Raw genomic sequence first — 16,887 nt, 5'->3', positions numbered from 1 at the left:
ATACAAAAATCCTCCACTCTTACAGGTTTTTGTATAAACCCTTTATTGTGCAGTATACGCTTTAATAAACATTATAAAATAAAACACACACACATTCATTACATTAACACATCTGTAGTTCCTTCTTAATTAAATAAAAAGGTGTGCCTCGGTATTAATTGTCCTGAACAATGTTTTCAATACTGTAGTACTTTTAATTCTAGGCTTTCAAGAGCAAGAATGCAGACCTGATCAGACCTTAAAGTTCCATTTGGTGTTTAGATAACGTCCCAAATTCTGGACCTTTTTACTTGTTTTCAGCTCTTAAACAGCTGCAGAGTTCAAGTTACTAATAAAATGTTACGGCTAACTTTACATCTGCAACTGTTTAAGAGCTGAAAACAAGTAAAAAGGTCTAATAAAGCAAATGATCAGTTCAATTATGGGTCTAGTTAAGTAATTGAGATCTCGGTTGTAATAAAAACCAGCAGACACAGGGGGTCCCCAGGACCGAGTATGAGAAGCCCTGGACTACATCTTCCTTACAGTGAGTGTAAAGCGATCAGTTTTGTTCAAGGCATGTATAGCTAGAAACATGTTTCAGCTTGTTTCGTCAGATATCCGTTATGTAATTGAGAAATTGAGATGGTTTAACAATGTTAATTACAGATTTAAAGGCAGGTAGAGAGTAGAAAGCCTAATTATAAACAACCTGTTTAACAAGAAACTTGCTGTGCCCTCTATCATCATCCCAAAGTGGGCACTGATAAGCAATGGCATGTCCATTTTTTCACACAAATGAAGGGTTCTGAAACTCCAGGAGCAATCAGAGAGCTACTTATGCTGCTATCATACCACATTTCGGCCCAGAATTTGTGACGTTATCTAAACACCACATCGGCCCAGAATTTGGGGGGTTATAAAAGCAAAGCGGGCCAGAACCCTGAGAATGAGCAGTCTAATATGTAAAACTGTGATTACATTACAGATAAACTAATGAATCCTGTAACAAAACTGGAATAGTGGGCAAGATATATATTTGCAATTAAAATAGATCACGCAAACAATTATAGATATCTGCTATTTGAAAGAAAAAAAAGTAAATCACCACAGAAAGCCAATTCTTACATTAGTGCATAACATGACAATTTATATAAAGTAATAGTCACCCATAGTTTGTTATATTAGTACAGCAAAATACCACATTATTGTAGCGTGCATGGGGGAAGGCAGCAGTAGGGCTGGTAGGTGACGTAATCACGCACAGAGACATAAGCCCGATATACGCTCCTTACAAAGGAGCTGGCTGTTTTGTACAGCGGTATCGGCGCTATGCTTTAGTGCGAGAGATCGCTACATTATATTTTAATCGAAAGGCTCTGGAAAGCAGATCTCCATGTCTCTCCGATCACAATGCCTCCAAGCATTCCCACTCTCTTGTTGAAGTCATATTCCTGTGACAGACAAGGACCAATCGAAACGCGAGATTCTTATGCGGTTCCATCCCCAAAACAGGGCCTCTGTCAAACGACTAGCTCCCCCTCCCACTATCTAGCACTGTACATAAAGGTACGTCCACTCGAGCAAGAGTGTTTTCGTCAATTAATTTCACTTCAAGCACGACTGTGCTGCTAGTTTCACTTGATTCAGATCCGTTTATAATAATTACAGTTTTATGATGACATATGCAGCTGCCAACACTCTGGAGAAAACGATGAACATATGATATCGACAGCACTGCATTCTGCTCTTGAGACAAACAACGAGGTTCAGGTGGTATTGTTTTGTTAATGCCAGAGATATAATTGAAAAACATATCATTGAAAATGATATCAGTGGCATTCCACGGATCAGTGTTGTTATGTAATGGCTGTCTGTAAGCTGCCCATGTGACGTATCATGCTGTGCTTCTGTCCTGTCTCGTTCATGTGTGCGGGACATTCTTTGGATACAAATAATCAGCAAACGCAGTTCCACAGGTCACTCAAGTTAATCACTACCTAGACGTTGTAAAGAACGGGTAACAGCAACACAGAGGCAGTGTCATCATTCCTCTGGATAATATACTCAGAACTGTGTCACTATGTCAAGAAGTTATGATGAAATTACTTCATTTTTGGGAGAATGGGGACCCTTTCAAAGGGCGATTTTCTTTTTACTCAGCGCCAGCATCATTCCTAACGGGTTTAATGGTCTGTCTGTAGTTTTCCTCGCTGACACGCCAAGTCACTGGTGTCATATACCCACAAATGCCAATATTAGTGATCAATGGAGAAACGTGAGCATTCCTTTGGAGGAGGTGAATGGGGAATTGCAGTACAGTAAATGCAGACGATACAGCCTGGGCGTGATCAGAAACCTGTCCGCTATGAGCTACCTGCCAGGTGTGGATGTAAACGTCACCGAGATAAAACAGGAGCGTTGTCTCGATGGGTGGGAATACAGCCAGGAGACGTACATATCCACAATAGTAACGCAGGTAAGTAGGGATCTCATTTCTGACTCGGAGACGCCGTTATATTTTATCATTTTAACACCAAAAGAGAACACGAATGTGCCTCTGTAATCCCAATAGCAGGGAGGGACGGTTTCAGCTTTGTATCCATTTTTTTTTGGTTAGTTTTTTTTTTCTGTAAATATGCCGTTCAATAAATGTTTTTCATCTAAACATTCAGATATGGCAATATAAATATTTTGTAGATATTTTTTAAATAAATAAAAAAAAAATGAATCTGTCCATTTGTTTCCATATTGAAATTTTTATTAGTTTACTTTACTTTAAAAGGGTTTTTACTGGTCACTTAATCAGAGAGAGAGAGAGATCAGCAGCAGCACACATATACACATATATAGCCTACATATGCACACACACATGCACATACAAACAAATATTGCTATTTTTCATTAGAAACAGCGTTTTGAACCACTCATCAAGTTTCACTGAGCTGTTTTATAAAGGCAGCCAAGCATGTCTCTCTGTTCTGGGTGACTGGATAAAGTTAAGGAAGAGCACCACGAGTCTGAGATACCAGTATGTCCCCACTGCTAGACTGTAGAATATAGTAACATTTTACCTTGGAAAATTTGAGATATTGCATGACAAACTGAGCACTTAAGACAGTAGGCACAACCAACGATTAATAGATTGCAAACTTTGATCTAAATCTAACGGCACCCATCATTCAAAATGCTTATTGATACAAAAAGTAACTAGTTTGGCACATGCAATTTCCAATTTTCCACAGTAAAATGTCTCCATCTTTTAAAATTTAGCAGTGAGAAGTTCCTGGAAGCTGAGATTTGTTGAGATGAGTTAAAAAGTTTGCATTTTATCAATTGTTGGTAGTGCTTATTGTCATAGTGCCTAGTTTGGCACACCCAAATGTTCCACAGTAAACTGTCACAGAGTGGATGTCGTTTTATAAGAGAAAAGTTAGAAATAGGATTTTTTTTTTTTTTTTTTTGCATTCGGATCAATAGGATGTAATTCCTGTGTATTAAAATGCTTTGCGAATGTAACTTCTCGCTTTCAGTAAGTACCAAGCTCCTTAAGTTTTTTTTTAATCCCGTTTTAATGAACCCTTTGTTTTCCTTCTTACTCTGACCAAATCAAGACAGCAGGTTCCATTGTTTTTAAAGTGCTTTGTCACCTTTTATTTTTTTATCTAGAGTTTTAAAATACCTGCATATTACAAATGTAGGTGTTAAATGCGAGCAAAAAGATCTTTATCAGAAAAATGAGGCTTGTGATAATATGGAAAGGTGAGATGCTAGCATGTTATTATATAAAGATGGTGAATGGGCCCCAGTCCCAATGTTCAGAGTTGGCCAGGCTCAGTTTTTGAGAAGACAGATGGGCCTCTTTCTCTCTGTTGCAGTGGGATCTTGTGTGCAGCAATGACTGGAAAATACCTCTTACTTCTTCAGTCTTCTACTTGGGGGTGCTGTGTGGATCCTTTATCTCTGGACAGTTGTCAGACAGGTAGTCTTCTGATATAACGACATTCCCCATTTATTTCTTTATTTATTTAGTTATTGATGAATTTCATAAATCCGAAATACTGCAGGACACCACATCAGATCCCCAAATAAATGTGTTGCTCCACGATTCAGCGGCTCATCAAAGCAGAAATGTTCCTTACACCCACGGTTCAGTAGCCTGGAACAGCCATTGCGTAGTTCAGGTGTAAAGAGGAGATTGACACCAGTAATAAATGGTCAAGTGACAGCAAGCCTTGTTTAACATGTAACATACTATCACTATATAAAAAACGTTTTATAACTATGAGCTTGCATAGTAGCTGTGTGTCTTATTGCTAAATACTATATATTTTTTCTCTTTTTTTTGTAGGTATGGGAGGAAGGCAGTACTGTTTGGGACTATGGCAGTTCAGACTTGCTTCAGCGTCATCCAGGTCTTCGCTCCAAACTGGGGAGCATTTTGTGTGCTGTTTTTCATAGTGGGGATGGGTCAGATCTCCAACTACGTGGCAGCATTTGTACTGGGTATGTTGGCTTTGTGTCACAAGTTGTCAGTTATAGACAAGCCTGCTTGCTTGTAAGTAGAATGTACATCATGTACTCCGTCTTGTAAAACTCATTATACAGTGACCACACGCTGTTCTTGTATTATCTTCCATTGACACCTGCTCTAAAACCACTCCTTACTGATAAAAGGCTTCACATGGATACTCGAGCCCTGCTCTCAGATAGCTTCCGTGGACTACAGTGGTAACTAAATAAATAGCTTTAAAAAGATGTAGTAGAATAGTGATAATGGCATGGATGTAGCATGTTCCTCTGTAATAATAATCCTCTGTAATAATGCGCTCGACCACAGCAATGCCATTATACCCTCAATTATCTACCCCAATTGTGCTTTTGTAAGTTCAGGAGGTTCTTTGGAAACCGCAAGCAGCATCCTTCAGCGGAGATTAGTTTCTGTGATAAGTTTTATTGGAAAGGTTGTTACACAAGGATAGTAAATGATGTAGTTAACACATTGCTTATAGAAGTCCAATTGATCGTGTCAATGGGGGCGATTCACTAACATTCCTTTAATCATTAACGCAAATTAGGCTTTAACTTCTAACTATCATAACTTGATCCATTCAGCATTTTCTCTGTTGTAATCTCTCTCTGGAACGACACAAATCAAGTTAATTTTTATATTTTTTAACCAAGCTGTACCAAGTCTCCTATACAAGTGCTTAGGCTCTATTAAGAGAGAGGTGCTGGTATCATTGAACTATGGTTCCCAAACTATGGCCCAGGGATGATTTCCCTGACATCCACACCTTAGGTCCATTTTATAATTACAATTGCAATTACAGCAGTCTTCTAATTACAATTACAGAATCAATTATGCTGCAGTAATTACAATTACACTAAAAAGTAATACAAACAACTACATTAACATGTTTACTGTATTTATTCTAAATAACCCAGCAATAAATACAGGGACAAATTCAGAAACGTTATATATTACAATTTTTTTTTTTTTTTCCTTTGACGGTCATCAAAAGTGGTTGAAAATACAAAGAATAACGATTGAATGGCAAATACATGTGTAATTGACCTCTATGGTATAATTACAATTACGCAGATGTGCCACTGTTCAATTACAATTACACTTACATTGGAATTGACCCCAGGTCTGCTGACATCTAGCAAAGCAATCTACAGGAACAGAGTTCGCTGACTTTACTTTCTTCTCAACAGGAACTGAAATCTTAGGCAAGTCCGCTCGCGTTCTCTATTCCACACTGGGAGTGTGCCTTTTCTTTGCGATCGGCTACATGCTGCTGCCTTTGTTTGCGTTCTGCATCAGAGACTGGAGGATGCTGCAGCTGGCCTTATCTGTCCCTGGGTTTCTTTACATTCCTCTCTGGTGGTAGGTTTGAATGACAAAAACGACATCATCATTTTTTATTAAGAAGCCTTTGTATTACAAGTGCAATGCAACAAGATGTTTAATCACAATCTATTTGTGGTTGTTTATTAACCTTGTTATTACTATGTAATCACACATGCAATTACATAGTAATAGCAGTGTAGATGGAAAGACTTTATGTGAAGTGTTACTATAGTTTGTAAGAATTGTCAGAGTCAGAATAAGTGATTGCTCAGCTTTAAATCTGCATACTGTATGTGTTTGTTCAAAGTGCTCAAACTGACCGCCACAGTATGTGGTGCCATTGTCTGTAGCTACTGGTATTCATTGAGTCAGATTTGCCAGGACAGTACTAATCTTTAGATTTTTGCAGAGTTTGCAGTAAACAAGACAACGTTTTGTGTTGTCTTTTTTGTTTTTTTGAAACATGGTTTTCAGTTCAGCAGTACCATAGCTTAGCCAGTTGAAGGCAGCTGTTAATATCTGTGCTAGTGTGTTCCCGGGCTGCTGGCTTCACGCTGGGGTGCTGTTTGTGTTGCAGGTTCATCCCAGAGTCTCCACGGTGGCTGCTCTCGCAGGGCAGAGTGGAGGAGGCTGAAGAAATCCTGCAAGAGGCTGCCAGGAAAAATGGGATCGCTGCACCCACCAGAGTCTTTGAACCTGGAGAGGTACCGGCACTTTTCCATTGGACATGGATGGAAATAAGCATAGCAGTTTCATCCATTCCAGATTTTAATACAAGCTTGATTAGCCACTGTGTATAGGTAACAAGCCCAGGTGTTTTCTTATTAAACTCTCAGTAAAACCAGGAATGGATCAGACTGCTGTGCAATGGGAGGCTTATTTCCATCCCTGTAGGATATCTTAACCTTTGTAGCAGTATACAGTTTGTTCCATTAGTATGTGAGCAATGGTATCACTACTTGCAGAGGACATGGTGATACACATGCTTATTAACCCTACCTTTATAAGTTCTGTGTGCTGTAATTTTAGCTTACTCAAAACCACATTCCGCAAATCTTTATGTTCTGTTCAGTTTATACTGTGTGAACATGTTATGATACCCGCAACATCAGACGGATGGAAGTTGGATTCCATACTAGCAATCCAGTTCTATTCTTAAATGTAAACAGCCGGCCTGAATAATTCCACAGTAATAGGAATCATGGTGCTTTAAGAATGTTCAGCAGGGGGCAGCACTGATCCTTACACAAGGGTCTCACATCTGCATTTGGTACAATCCAGGCATTGAGTGACTTCAATGTAGCGGAAACTGGAGTTTCTATGCAACAGTTTTGGTTTGTCCTAAGGGGATTATTTTTAATTTACACATCAATTTTGAAATGTTGCTAGTATACATTTACATTCACGTACCTTTTGCTTTTTAAAATTAAAAAAAAACTACAGGCAACAAATGGTTTGTAGTTATTAAAAATAAAATGCAAAAACATCTGTACGCAACACAAATATATTGCAATTAAAACATGTTTTTATTCAATTCGGTCAAATATCATTTTGTTGGAAAAGGTCAAATATGACACCTAAAAAATGACTACCTACTGTATGAGAAAATATGTATTATTATTATTATTATTATTATTATTATTATTATTATTATTATTATTATTATTTTGAATTCAGGTCTTGCATTTGGAGTTGGGAACACAGCCAAAGGAAGGGGTGTTTGCATGGGCTTCATGTAAACTCTGTAACTTTATACCATCCATTGAGGTGGTGTCAATTTACTTGACATAATTACATTATATTAAAGTAACCCTTGCCAAGGTTGCATAAATATACTGTACAACTTACAACTTGATTTCCGAATGTACGTTTCAAAAAGAAAGCACAGCTTTAAACTCGGATTAGCAGCAAATGGAGCTTTAGGACCTTTCAGAAAGTAAATCAGATAAATTTGTACAATAAATCATTTGTTCTGGTTAATGCTTGTTCAGTTGTAGTCCTACCTCCCTGGATCATAACAAGGTTTATGGTCCTAGTATATAAAAGGCTTTGAAGTTTCTAATTCTTTTAATTATTTTAGACTTTGTTGCTTTAGTTCACTCTTCAGTATTGAATTCCAAGGTTCTTTTTGTAATACCTTGTTATTGGACCAGCTAGGGTGTCACAAAGGTTACAGAACCTTTGGGGAATGCAAATGGCCCTTCATCAGGTGATATCGGCTTTGAGGATTATATTATAGTGAATATAATTACATCCACGTTCATAGATGCATTGAAAACTCACTATTTTAATAATTAGCCACGATGTTTTGGCCTCTGCCTTCATCAGATAGCATGGTATTCTTCTTCATGAAGTATTTCTAGTGATTGATGAGTATGTGGTTGGATCCTGATTCTCCTTGGATACAGAGCGGTTTGCTGTTTTTGAATTCTCCAGCTCTATCTTGCTGGTTTAAGAAACCGCTGGCTCAGTTTCTATTACAATAGCACATCTATATAGGCTACAAGAAAAAGAGAAATACCAAGAAAACAGACTGCAGCAAGTTCGCCTGCCTTTTTGAGACGAGAGACGAGCTGTGTGGTTGTTTGTCAGTCTGCCTCGCACTTGGAATAATGTCCTTCATGTTTAACTCTTCTAACTTAGTAAAAAAAAATGTTGTTTTGAGCTTCAGGTATCAGATTGGGCATCTAAAAGAAAGCAGTCCCATAGCATCCTGGATCTGCTAAGGACCAAAAACATCTGCACCATGACGATTATGTTCTTTGCTGTGTGGTGAGTACCAAGGATTGGAAGCAACTGATGATGTACACTGTGCTGCCAAGAATCACTGGCATGCTGTATGCCCCTTTGGGTTAAACTGCAGGTACACAGTGCGTCCTGCATTAGTGCACACTATGGGCAGCCCCATTGGAAAATAATCTAGTTTACTGCACTGCAGGACACATTCCCATGTCTTGTTGGCTTTGTATCCAGGTGTTTCCGAACTGTTGTGCGTCATTTCCCTGTGCCACATTCTTTTTCTTTTCTTTTTTAGGATGACAGTAAGTGTTGGATACTTTGCCCTGTCTTTGAACACACCCAATTTGCACGGGGACCCCTATTTAAACTGTTTCTTCTCAGCTGCCACTGAAGTCCCGGCGTACGTTGTGGCCTGGTTACTCCTGCGATGGTTTCCGAGGCGGTACAGCATGTCTGCCACACTCTTCCTCGGTGGAGTGCTTCTTTTCTTCATTCATCTTGTTCCACCAAGTAAGGCTTACCTTAAAATACTGAGAACCATCTGAAGTCATTATGAAACGGCATGGCTAGTGGTTTCAAGGGGAAGGAGCTTGACGATTGACTGATTGAAGCATTGCTTCATAGTGATCGTGATTATTGCATTCAAAATGTTTCAAGTCTCTCGATGTGTTTATGATTGAGTGTTACCGATAAATCCGCTATCCTGAGCTTCTTTTAAAGGTCATTGCTTTGCAGGAGATTTTTTAGGTAAATGATGATAATTTAAATAAAATTGTCAAAATGCTTGTTTACAGTGTGGATAAAGAAGCAAATATCAAAAACTAGCAAAAACACCTTAAAAGTGAAGTTTTGGCCACGTTGTCTGAATCCCACATCACTGATTTGCTTCTGTCTCGGGTCTCATTCCCGTCACTCTTTATTGGAGATTGTACTGCGCATTTCAGCTTTAGCTTTGTTTTGAATGTTTATCCAGCCTTCATGATATTTGATTTGGATTTTTATTCCAGGTTTAACAGTGGTGTCTACTGCACTAGAGATGGTTGGAAAATTTGGCATCACAGCTGCGTTTTCTATAGTGTACGTCTACACTGCAGAGGTGTACCCGACTGTAGTGCGGAACATGGCGGTGGGAACCTGTTCCATGGGATCCAGGCTGGGCAGCATCATCTCTCCATACTTCATCTACTTGGGTAAGAAACTGTGCAGCCCACCTGCTTCAGGGAGGGCTGCTTTTACCTGCTCACCTGACACCTGAACGAAAGGTGCAATACATTCACTGGCAGGAAACCAGGGACCATGTAGTCACAAAGTGTTTCCTCCATTCTTTAATTAATGCCTAATTTTTTTGAAATGAGAGAAAAAAAAGCATATATATATATATATATATATATATATATATATATATATATATATATATATATATATATATATATATATATATATATATATAGAGCGAATTGAAGTGCACAGACGGTATTGTTTATGGAGTAATTGTATTACCTAACATCACTTTAAATAGAATGGAACATATGAATCATTATAAAGTCCAATGTCCACAACAGTCAGGAGAGTGGGGAAATATTGAAGTGTGTTTACAGCTATCCCAGTGAGTAAAATAAGCACAGCACTGCATGTGCGGGCTTGGTATGTTAGTAACAGAGATGTTCAGAATGTATGTCCACACTTGTTTCTTTTTTTTTTATTTCCCTTCGTATTTATTTTTTTGTCTGTATTCTGACACAGGTACATATGATAAGTATTTGCCTTACTTTCTGATGGGGAGCCTCACAATCTTGTCAGGTGTTCTCATTCTCCTTATACCTGAGAGCTTCAGAGTGCCGATGCCAGAGACCATCGACGAGATGCAGATCATTAAAGGGTAGGTCATGCCGTGTTACCTGATATCAGGATATCAGCTTGAGACTTACAAATGTGCTGAAGCAAGTGTGCTGATTTAGTGTAATATGTCCACCAGAGGGAGCTAATAAGAAGAACTGCGTGCTCGACTGTCTAAGGAATTGCAGTTCGAGAGCGGCTCCAGTGCAGTGTGTTTACTGTATATTCTGCAGTTGTGAATGAGTTTTTCTCCCTGACAATAATAATTTTCTCTTTTTTTTCTACAGGCTAAAACCTAAAATGTCATCATATAACCTCCAAAGCCCTGCTGAGGCAGAATAAAGCAATGCTGCAGTTTTTAACCACTGTGTTGTCCAGTGGTTAAAGAAAAGGGCTTGTAACCTGGAGTTCCCCGGTTCAAATCCCACCTCAGCCACTGACTCGCTGTGTGATCCTGAGCAAGTCACTTAACCTCCTTGTGCTCCGTCTTTCGGGTGAGACGAAATTGTAAATGACTCTTCAGCTGATGCATAGTTCACACACCCTAGTCTCTGTAAGTCGCCTTGGATAAAGGCGTCTGCTTAATAAACAAATAATAATAAAAAAAAATAATAATTTAAAGAAATAGAAGCTATGCTCTAAGCAGCAGCATCTTCAAATAGACTTTTCTGAATCCAGTGTGCAGAACTGACACCTACATAAGAATACTCGGTGTGCTAATGTTGAATCTATATGTCTTATCCATGACAGTCGGGGTGCCGGCAGCTTTGTAGACTCGGATTGTTTGTAAACTGGACTGGCAAACAACATTTCCCAGACTTCATTACTGTAGATAAAAAAAAATCTAAATCAGAAACAATGTATTTATTTATTGCATTTATATAGCACTTTTTATACAAACGTATCACAAAGCACTGTGTAGTACATAGCAGAAAAAAAGAACAAACTACAGTACATTTGTATAGCATGTCACACATACAACTGTCACAATCAGATCATTTAAATAACAGATTTAAATAACAGTATACACATAGTAATACAAAAGCAGCACTTTTAAAGTTACATTAAAACCCACTAAGATAAGAAAGCCATTTTATAAAAGTGCTTTTATAGTCTTGACTTAAACTGTAACGGTCCCAGATTTCAAATCCATTTTATACTGCACAGGGAACCAGTGTAAAGAGGCCGAAACAGTAGTTTGTTCACTTTTCCTGGGTTTAGTCACAATTCACTTTTCCTGGGTTTAGTCACAATTGTAGCGGCGGTATTCTGAACAAGCTGCAAGCGGGATACCACACGTTCTGGGACACCAGAAAAAAGTGCATTAAAATAATCAATTCTAGATGAAGCAAAAGCATGTAATTGAAAACCTTAGCGTGACCCAAGTTACCTGTGGTGCCTTAGCTGTAAAGTATAATACAGATTCACCTACTGTACTTGATGGAACTATTTCATGGGATGTCAGAAAAATATTATATGCATTTTACTTGCATGTAGATGCAAGTAATTACTGTACATAATGAAGCATCCTATAGAATAATATAAGCATTGACACTTATTAGGATTCAGATACGATGGAGTAACGAAGCAGCCTTAATGACCCTTGGGTGAAGCTTAAAGCAGACAAAAGCATCGGATTCCATTTGGAAGAACTTGGCATTTCTACTATTGCTAATAATGCGGGGGTGTTGTTGATGGGAATGGGTCAGGGGATTCTGAACTTTATAGTAGGAAGTTCTGTAATTATACTTACTCTACACATATGCCCAAGCTTGTTCTTTTTCACACCTGAAGGGGTAAGGAGAATTACCTGTAACCAGAGCATTTGTTGTTGACCATACTCAATAAAAAAAGATTTCAATTTTGGACAAGCCCCAGACTGGAAGTTTAAACTATGTCCTCTGCAAGTTCCATTGTTTGCAGAGTTATAAACATAGCAAGGTGAAGAAAAGCAGGATTAACTGCAACATATGCTTATCCACACTGTAACTGGAGCAATGTGATTTGCTCATGCTTTCTGACATTAGATAAGAATGAATGAAGGTTGATTCAATGCCTTTAATAGTAATGCCATCTCGTCCATTAGAGGGCACCCACGTCATGCAATCTGTTTGTTTTTTGGGTATTATTAGTAGCAGTAATCACAGTACTAGTGCCTCCTACAAATATGTACTGATGGTGAAGAACCTGAAGGTTACTGTTTGTTCAAGCTATACATTGAGCAACATGTGCAGGATGCCTGACCCATATAAACTTGGACAGAGGTGATGCTAACATGTAGTTTTAGGGTGTCTCCAAGCAGCAGTGCAATCTTTCAAACACGACTCAATAACAAATTTATCATTAGTTCAGTGATAAATTATATCCGATTTACAAATTTATTTGATATAATGATGTCATGTAAAACCATTTCCATAAGCAGTGTAAACACATTTTAATTATGAGATTGCAACCTTTTAGGTAAGCGGTCAGGCAGTGATAGGACAAGGGGCAGTCCACAAAGTACCAGAATAATGAGCGGAATGTTTTATCTGGCATGTGGTAAATGAGCAAATCTGTATTGTATAGACATAAACACTACTTTTTTTCTGTAGAAAAGGTGTTTGCTATTGTTCAACACAAGACATTACACCACAGTATTTAGAAAAACTGAATATTAAACACACAGATATGATTAGAAGCACAGCCTTGTTAGGTGCTACAAAACTTATGGGCAACATGGGCATCTGGTAATCTCTTGGCAAGGATATCTTTTTAAATGAAAAGCGTTTATCATTTTGAGCTCATGCAAATACCGGTATGTTTGGCTGCCATTTCACAAGATGGTTCACACGGAAAGTTAAATGTCCCCTAATTGACTGCGTCTTTAATTGCACGTCCCGTTGCTGCAGGTTGCTCTCTAGCTGTGCCCACTTCACCTGGAATTATTTATGGATTTATAAAACTGTCCTAACATGAGAGAAAGATTACTCAATCTAAAGTACTCAGTGTTAGCCTGATACTCCTGTTCCAGGAAGGAGATGAACAAGCAGATGCTTTTGTTAATGGTGCGTTTAAAGCACACAAATGCAAACTTGGAAGTTAGGGGAACTTCTTGTCAGGTCTTGTCAATGCACTGAGCAGTATTTCCATGGAAGGAGGGTGTGAATCTCTTGGTATTATATGAGACATAGTGCTGTGCTAATGAACAGCAGTTTGGAAGAGGTGTTGAATTTCTGTTTAAGTTGATCTATTAGTACAAGTTACAGAAAAACAAGTGGAGGCAAAATCATCAGGGATGATGACAGTGACACCTACTGGGCAGGCACCCAGGGAGCTGTCCTTTGTCCTCCAAGAGCCAGTAGCGCTGTGACATCTGCTGTCAAGTGCCTGGGTGTAATCAGGTCACTGGATTGCAGGTGGGATCGGTGGATGCCCACTCACCTTTTAATTGATCTGTTTTATTTTCCTTCTGACGAACAAAGACGTCAGTCGCTCTACAGTTAATAGACCATAAACTGGGAAAAAGGCAAGCCTAGTGATATTCAATAAGATGATTTAAAGCTTGAAACAAGATACCATCGCTTGACATAGTAAAATTACCTTGATGCTTCTGTAGATAATGAAGAAGAAAATTTCAGGCATTCCTTCTTCGTTCCACACCAGCAGTCAGCACAGGTAAACTCAGTTAATGTAAATCAGCATAGCGTTGAAACAAACAGCGTTGGCCTATGAAGTTACAAGCTATACTGTGACATGTGCCAAAGAGTATATGCATTTACTGACAGTGTTCAATTTTAGTCTTGGGGTTTGTAAAAGATAATAACACCTGTACAGATCTTCTGTTTTTGGAGTCATGGTAACTGCAATAGTATGCTTTACAAACACACCTGAGCTGTCAATCATGCTGCCCAAAACCAGTGACTAGCGGTAAATACTGTGGCTATATTTGAATGACCAGTGACTGGGTAATGATCGTGACCTCGCTTCACAGCATTAGATCCATGTCCACATAATGAGGGAGGCAAGGCACAATCCACCAACCACGCACAACACATGTGAGTGTCTTAACCACTGTGCAAAAGAGCCTGGATCCTCTGCAGCAGTGGTTATTATAACACTGAGATCAGTCTGTACACTGCCTGTTACATCTAGTCATCTTGTACTTAGAAAATAGATATTGAAGAAGAATGATAACCACTGTTATACAATCTATTTTCTTACTTGTAAGCAAAATAAACCTTATCGCCTCATAGGGTTGCATATCATTGTCCAGCAATCTGTGCCAATAGTGAATTCGGGCTGTGCAGTAAACGACAGTACATAGAAATCGAGGTCCTGGATTTGTTCAGGTCTCCTACTGCAGCACAAAAACGAAGGAGAACACCTGAACATGAGATTTGCACACTCAGTGTGTTTTTACCTGGTTAAACAAGGAATCGAAGCTACCATGATTATACGGAACTCGCCAAAGAGGCGCTGTCCAGTTTGAAGAAGGCTGTTGATGGGCTCAATGTTCAGTGAAACTTTTTTTTAAACTTTCTTAGGTGTCCAGTGTTGAAATGAGGAAGGTTTAAGTCACAGTTTTGAAGGGGTGTCCAAAGAGTCCACAAAGCCCTGGAACAGTGGACAAATTAAAACAACAACAAAAAAGGGTCTTTATATATAAAGGAAAAAGGTAATATAGCCATTTTTTCCCATCCAGCTAAATATTTTTTTTTTTTATCAATTACTCACATTTATGTGTACCTACATTACCTTTTTCTTTTTTGATTTTGCACCTTTTGGTACACAGCAGTTTTCCTTTTTAAAATGATATATATTACATGAAGGTTATTTATGGTTTAAAGTTGTCTATAAAAAACGAGGCCCTTTCTGAATATATGAAGCATATATATATATATATATATATATATATATATATATATATATATATATATATATATATATATATAATATATATATATATATATATATATATAAATGACATTTTTAATACCATATTAAATTGTACTTGGCAAGAATGGCATTGTTACAGAACACTGATAACATTAAATAAATCCATTCCTGCCATACCCACTTGTGTTATTGTGTTTATAGTATGCCGCTCGTTTAAAGCCTGTCCCCACCCCTTTATTGAAGTGCTTTGAAAGAAAAAGTGAAAGTAAAATTAACTGTCTACTGCGTATGGAACAGAAAGACAAGCCACATGCATTTCAACTAATGGATTTTAAGCTTTTAATTTGGATTTATTGGAAGTTCTGTCTACAAAAAAAAAGGATCAATTTGATTTATTTTTAACAAGGTAAGTCAGATTATATGTTATTTCAAAATAAATACAAGTGTAATGGACTTGTATGCAGAATAAATACAAAATAAACAAAATGGGGTTTGAAACCATTGTACTGGTCAGAACCATTGTACTGGTCTTGACAGCTTTAGGCTACAGATGTGAAAGCATGAGCAATACAAATGAGCAAAGATTATATAAATGCTATTCCACAGATGTGTTTACCATCTAGTTATTCCGTTAGAGATGAATTCGAAAGTAAAACTTAGCGTAAACAAATCATTTAATAAAAGCAATTTAATATATTATACTTCGTAACATTAAACTATATAAAGTGTTACATTGTTGCAAAATAATTTGAAAGATAATGTAAAGATATATGTTTTTATATACATGTATTAAAAAAAAATACTTTTCATTTTCACTTTCTGTTTTGACAGCAAATGCTTGTGGCTTAATTACTTTCTTTGCTAAATAAAATGTGACTTGAACTTTAACATCATATTAATTTATTCATTTTTTAAAAAAATTATTCATATATATATAATTACAGTGCATACATTATGTCACTAATTAAATACTGATACTATATTTAAACAGGTGACACTTTTCTGGCATTTCAAATGATAGGTTCAGAATCCAATTTGAATACTTCATGTCTCTCTGATATTTGGCTTCTTTGAGACTGCAAAGATGACCGATGCAAATTGAGCCAGCATTTGTTTAAGTTTATCTTTATTATGAAACATTTATTAAGATAAATGTTTGGTACGTTATACACACGCACGCACGCACGCACGCACGCACACACACGCAGTAAGTCCATTATTTTTACTTGACCTATATTTAAGAATCATAGAGCACATGTCATGAACAAACCCTGGTATTTGTGACATGACTGGTGCGGTCATCATGTACCTTGAATTAAGAAACTCCTTTGTTACATTGTGTTTTTTTTTACTGAAAATTAATTTTAAAAACTTTTAAAATACGCTGCTTGTGTTGTGTTTTTCAGGATGTATAACATAGGAACAGCAGTTTGTGTTGAAAATGTGCATACGCTTCATAATTTGTTTTTATTTTTTTTATTGCCACTTCAGTTTTTCTCAAAGCTGGAATCTGTTTTACCTGAGCATTTTTCTCATTGGTTTCCAACATTGTTACATCGGTAGATTTGATATGTCCGGTTCACTAAACTAAAGATGAA

The 16,887-nt window shown here is 37.6% G+C and overlaps 1 protein-coding gene across 1 annotated transcript; it reads left to right on the top strand.

Annotated features, from left to right (window-relative positions):
- Positions 1-1,510: 1,510 nt before the first annotated feature.
- Positions 1,511-12,283, top strand: LOC117413402 (organic cation/carnitine transporter 2-like). Its single transcript, XM_058996368.1, has 10 exons — positions 1,511-2,458; positions 3,858-3,961; positions 4,331-4,485; positions 5,701-5,872; positions 6,414-6,540; positions 8,508-8,608; positions 8,871-9,085; positions 9,583-9,765; positions 10,319-10,454; positions 10,699-12,283. The coding sequence occupies exons 1-10, from the start codon at positions 2,063-2,065 to the stop codon at positions 10,751-10,753; spliced, it is 1,644 nt and encodes a 547-aa protein (XP_058852351.1). The 5' UTR covers positions 1,511-2,062; the 3' UTR covers positions 10,754-12,283.
- The last annotated feature ends 4,604 nt before the right edge of the window (positions 12,284-16,887 follow it).

This window comes from Acipenser ruthenus, chromosome 22 (assembly GCF_902713425.1).
Source record: "Acipenser ruthenus chromosome 22, fAciRut3.2 maternal haplotype, whole genome shotgun sequence".
Lineage (NCBI taxonomy): Eukaryota > Metazoa > Chordata > Actinopteri > Acipenseriformes > Acipenseridae > Acipenser > Acipenser ruthenus.
This window is presented reverse-complemented; position numbering and strand designations above follow the sequence as displayed.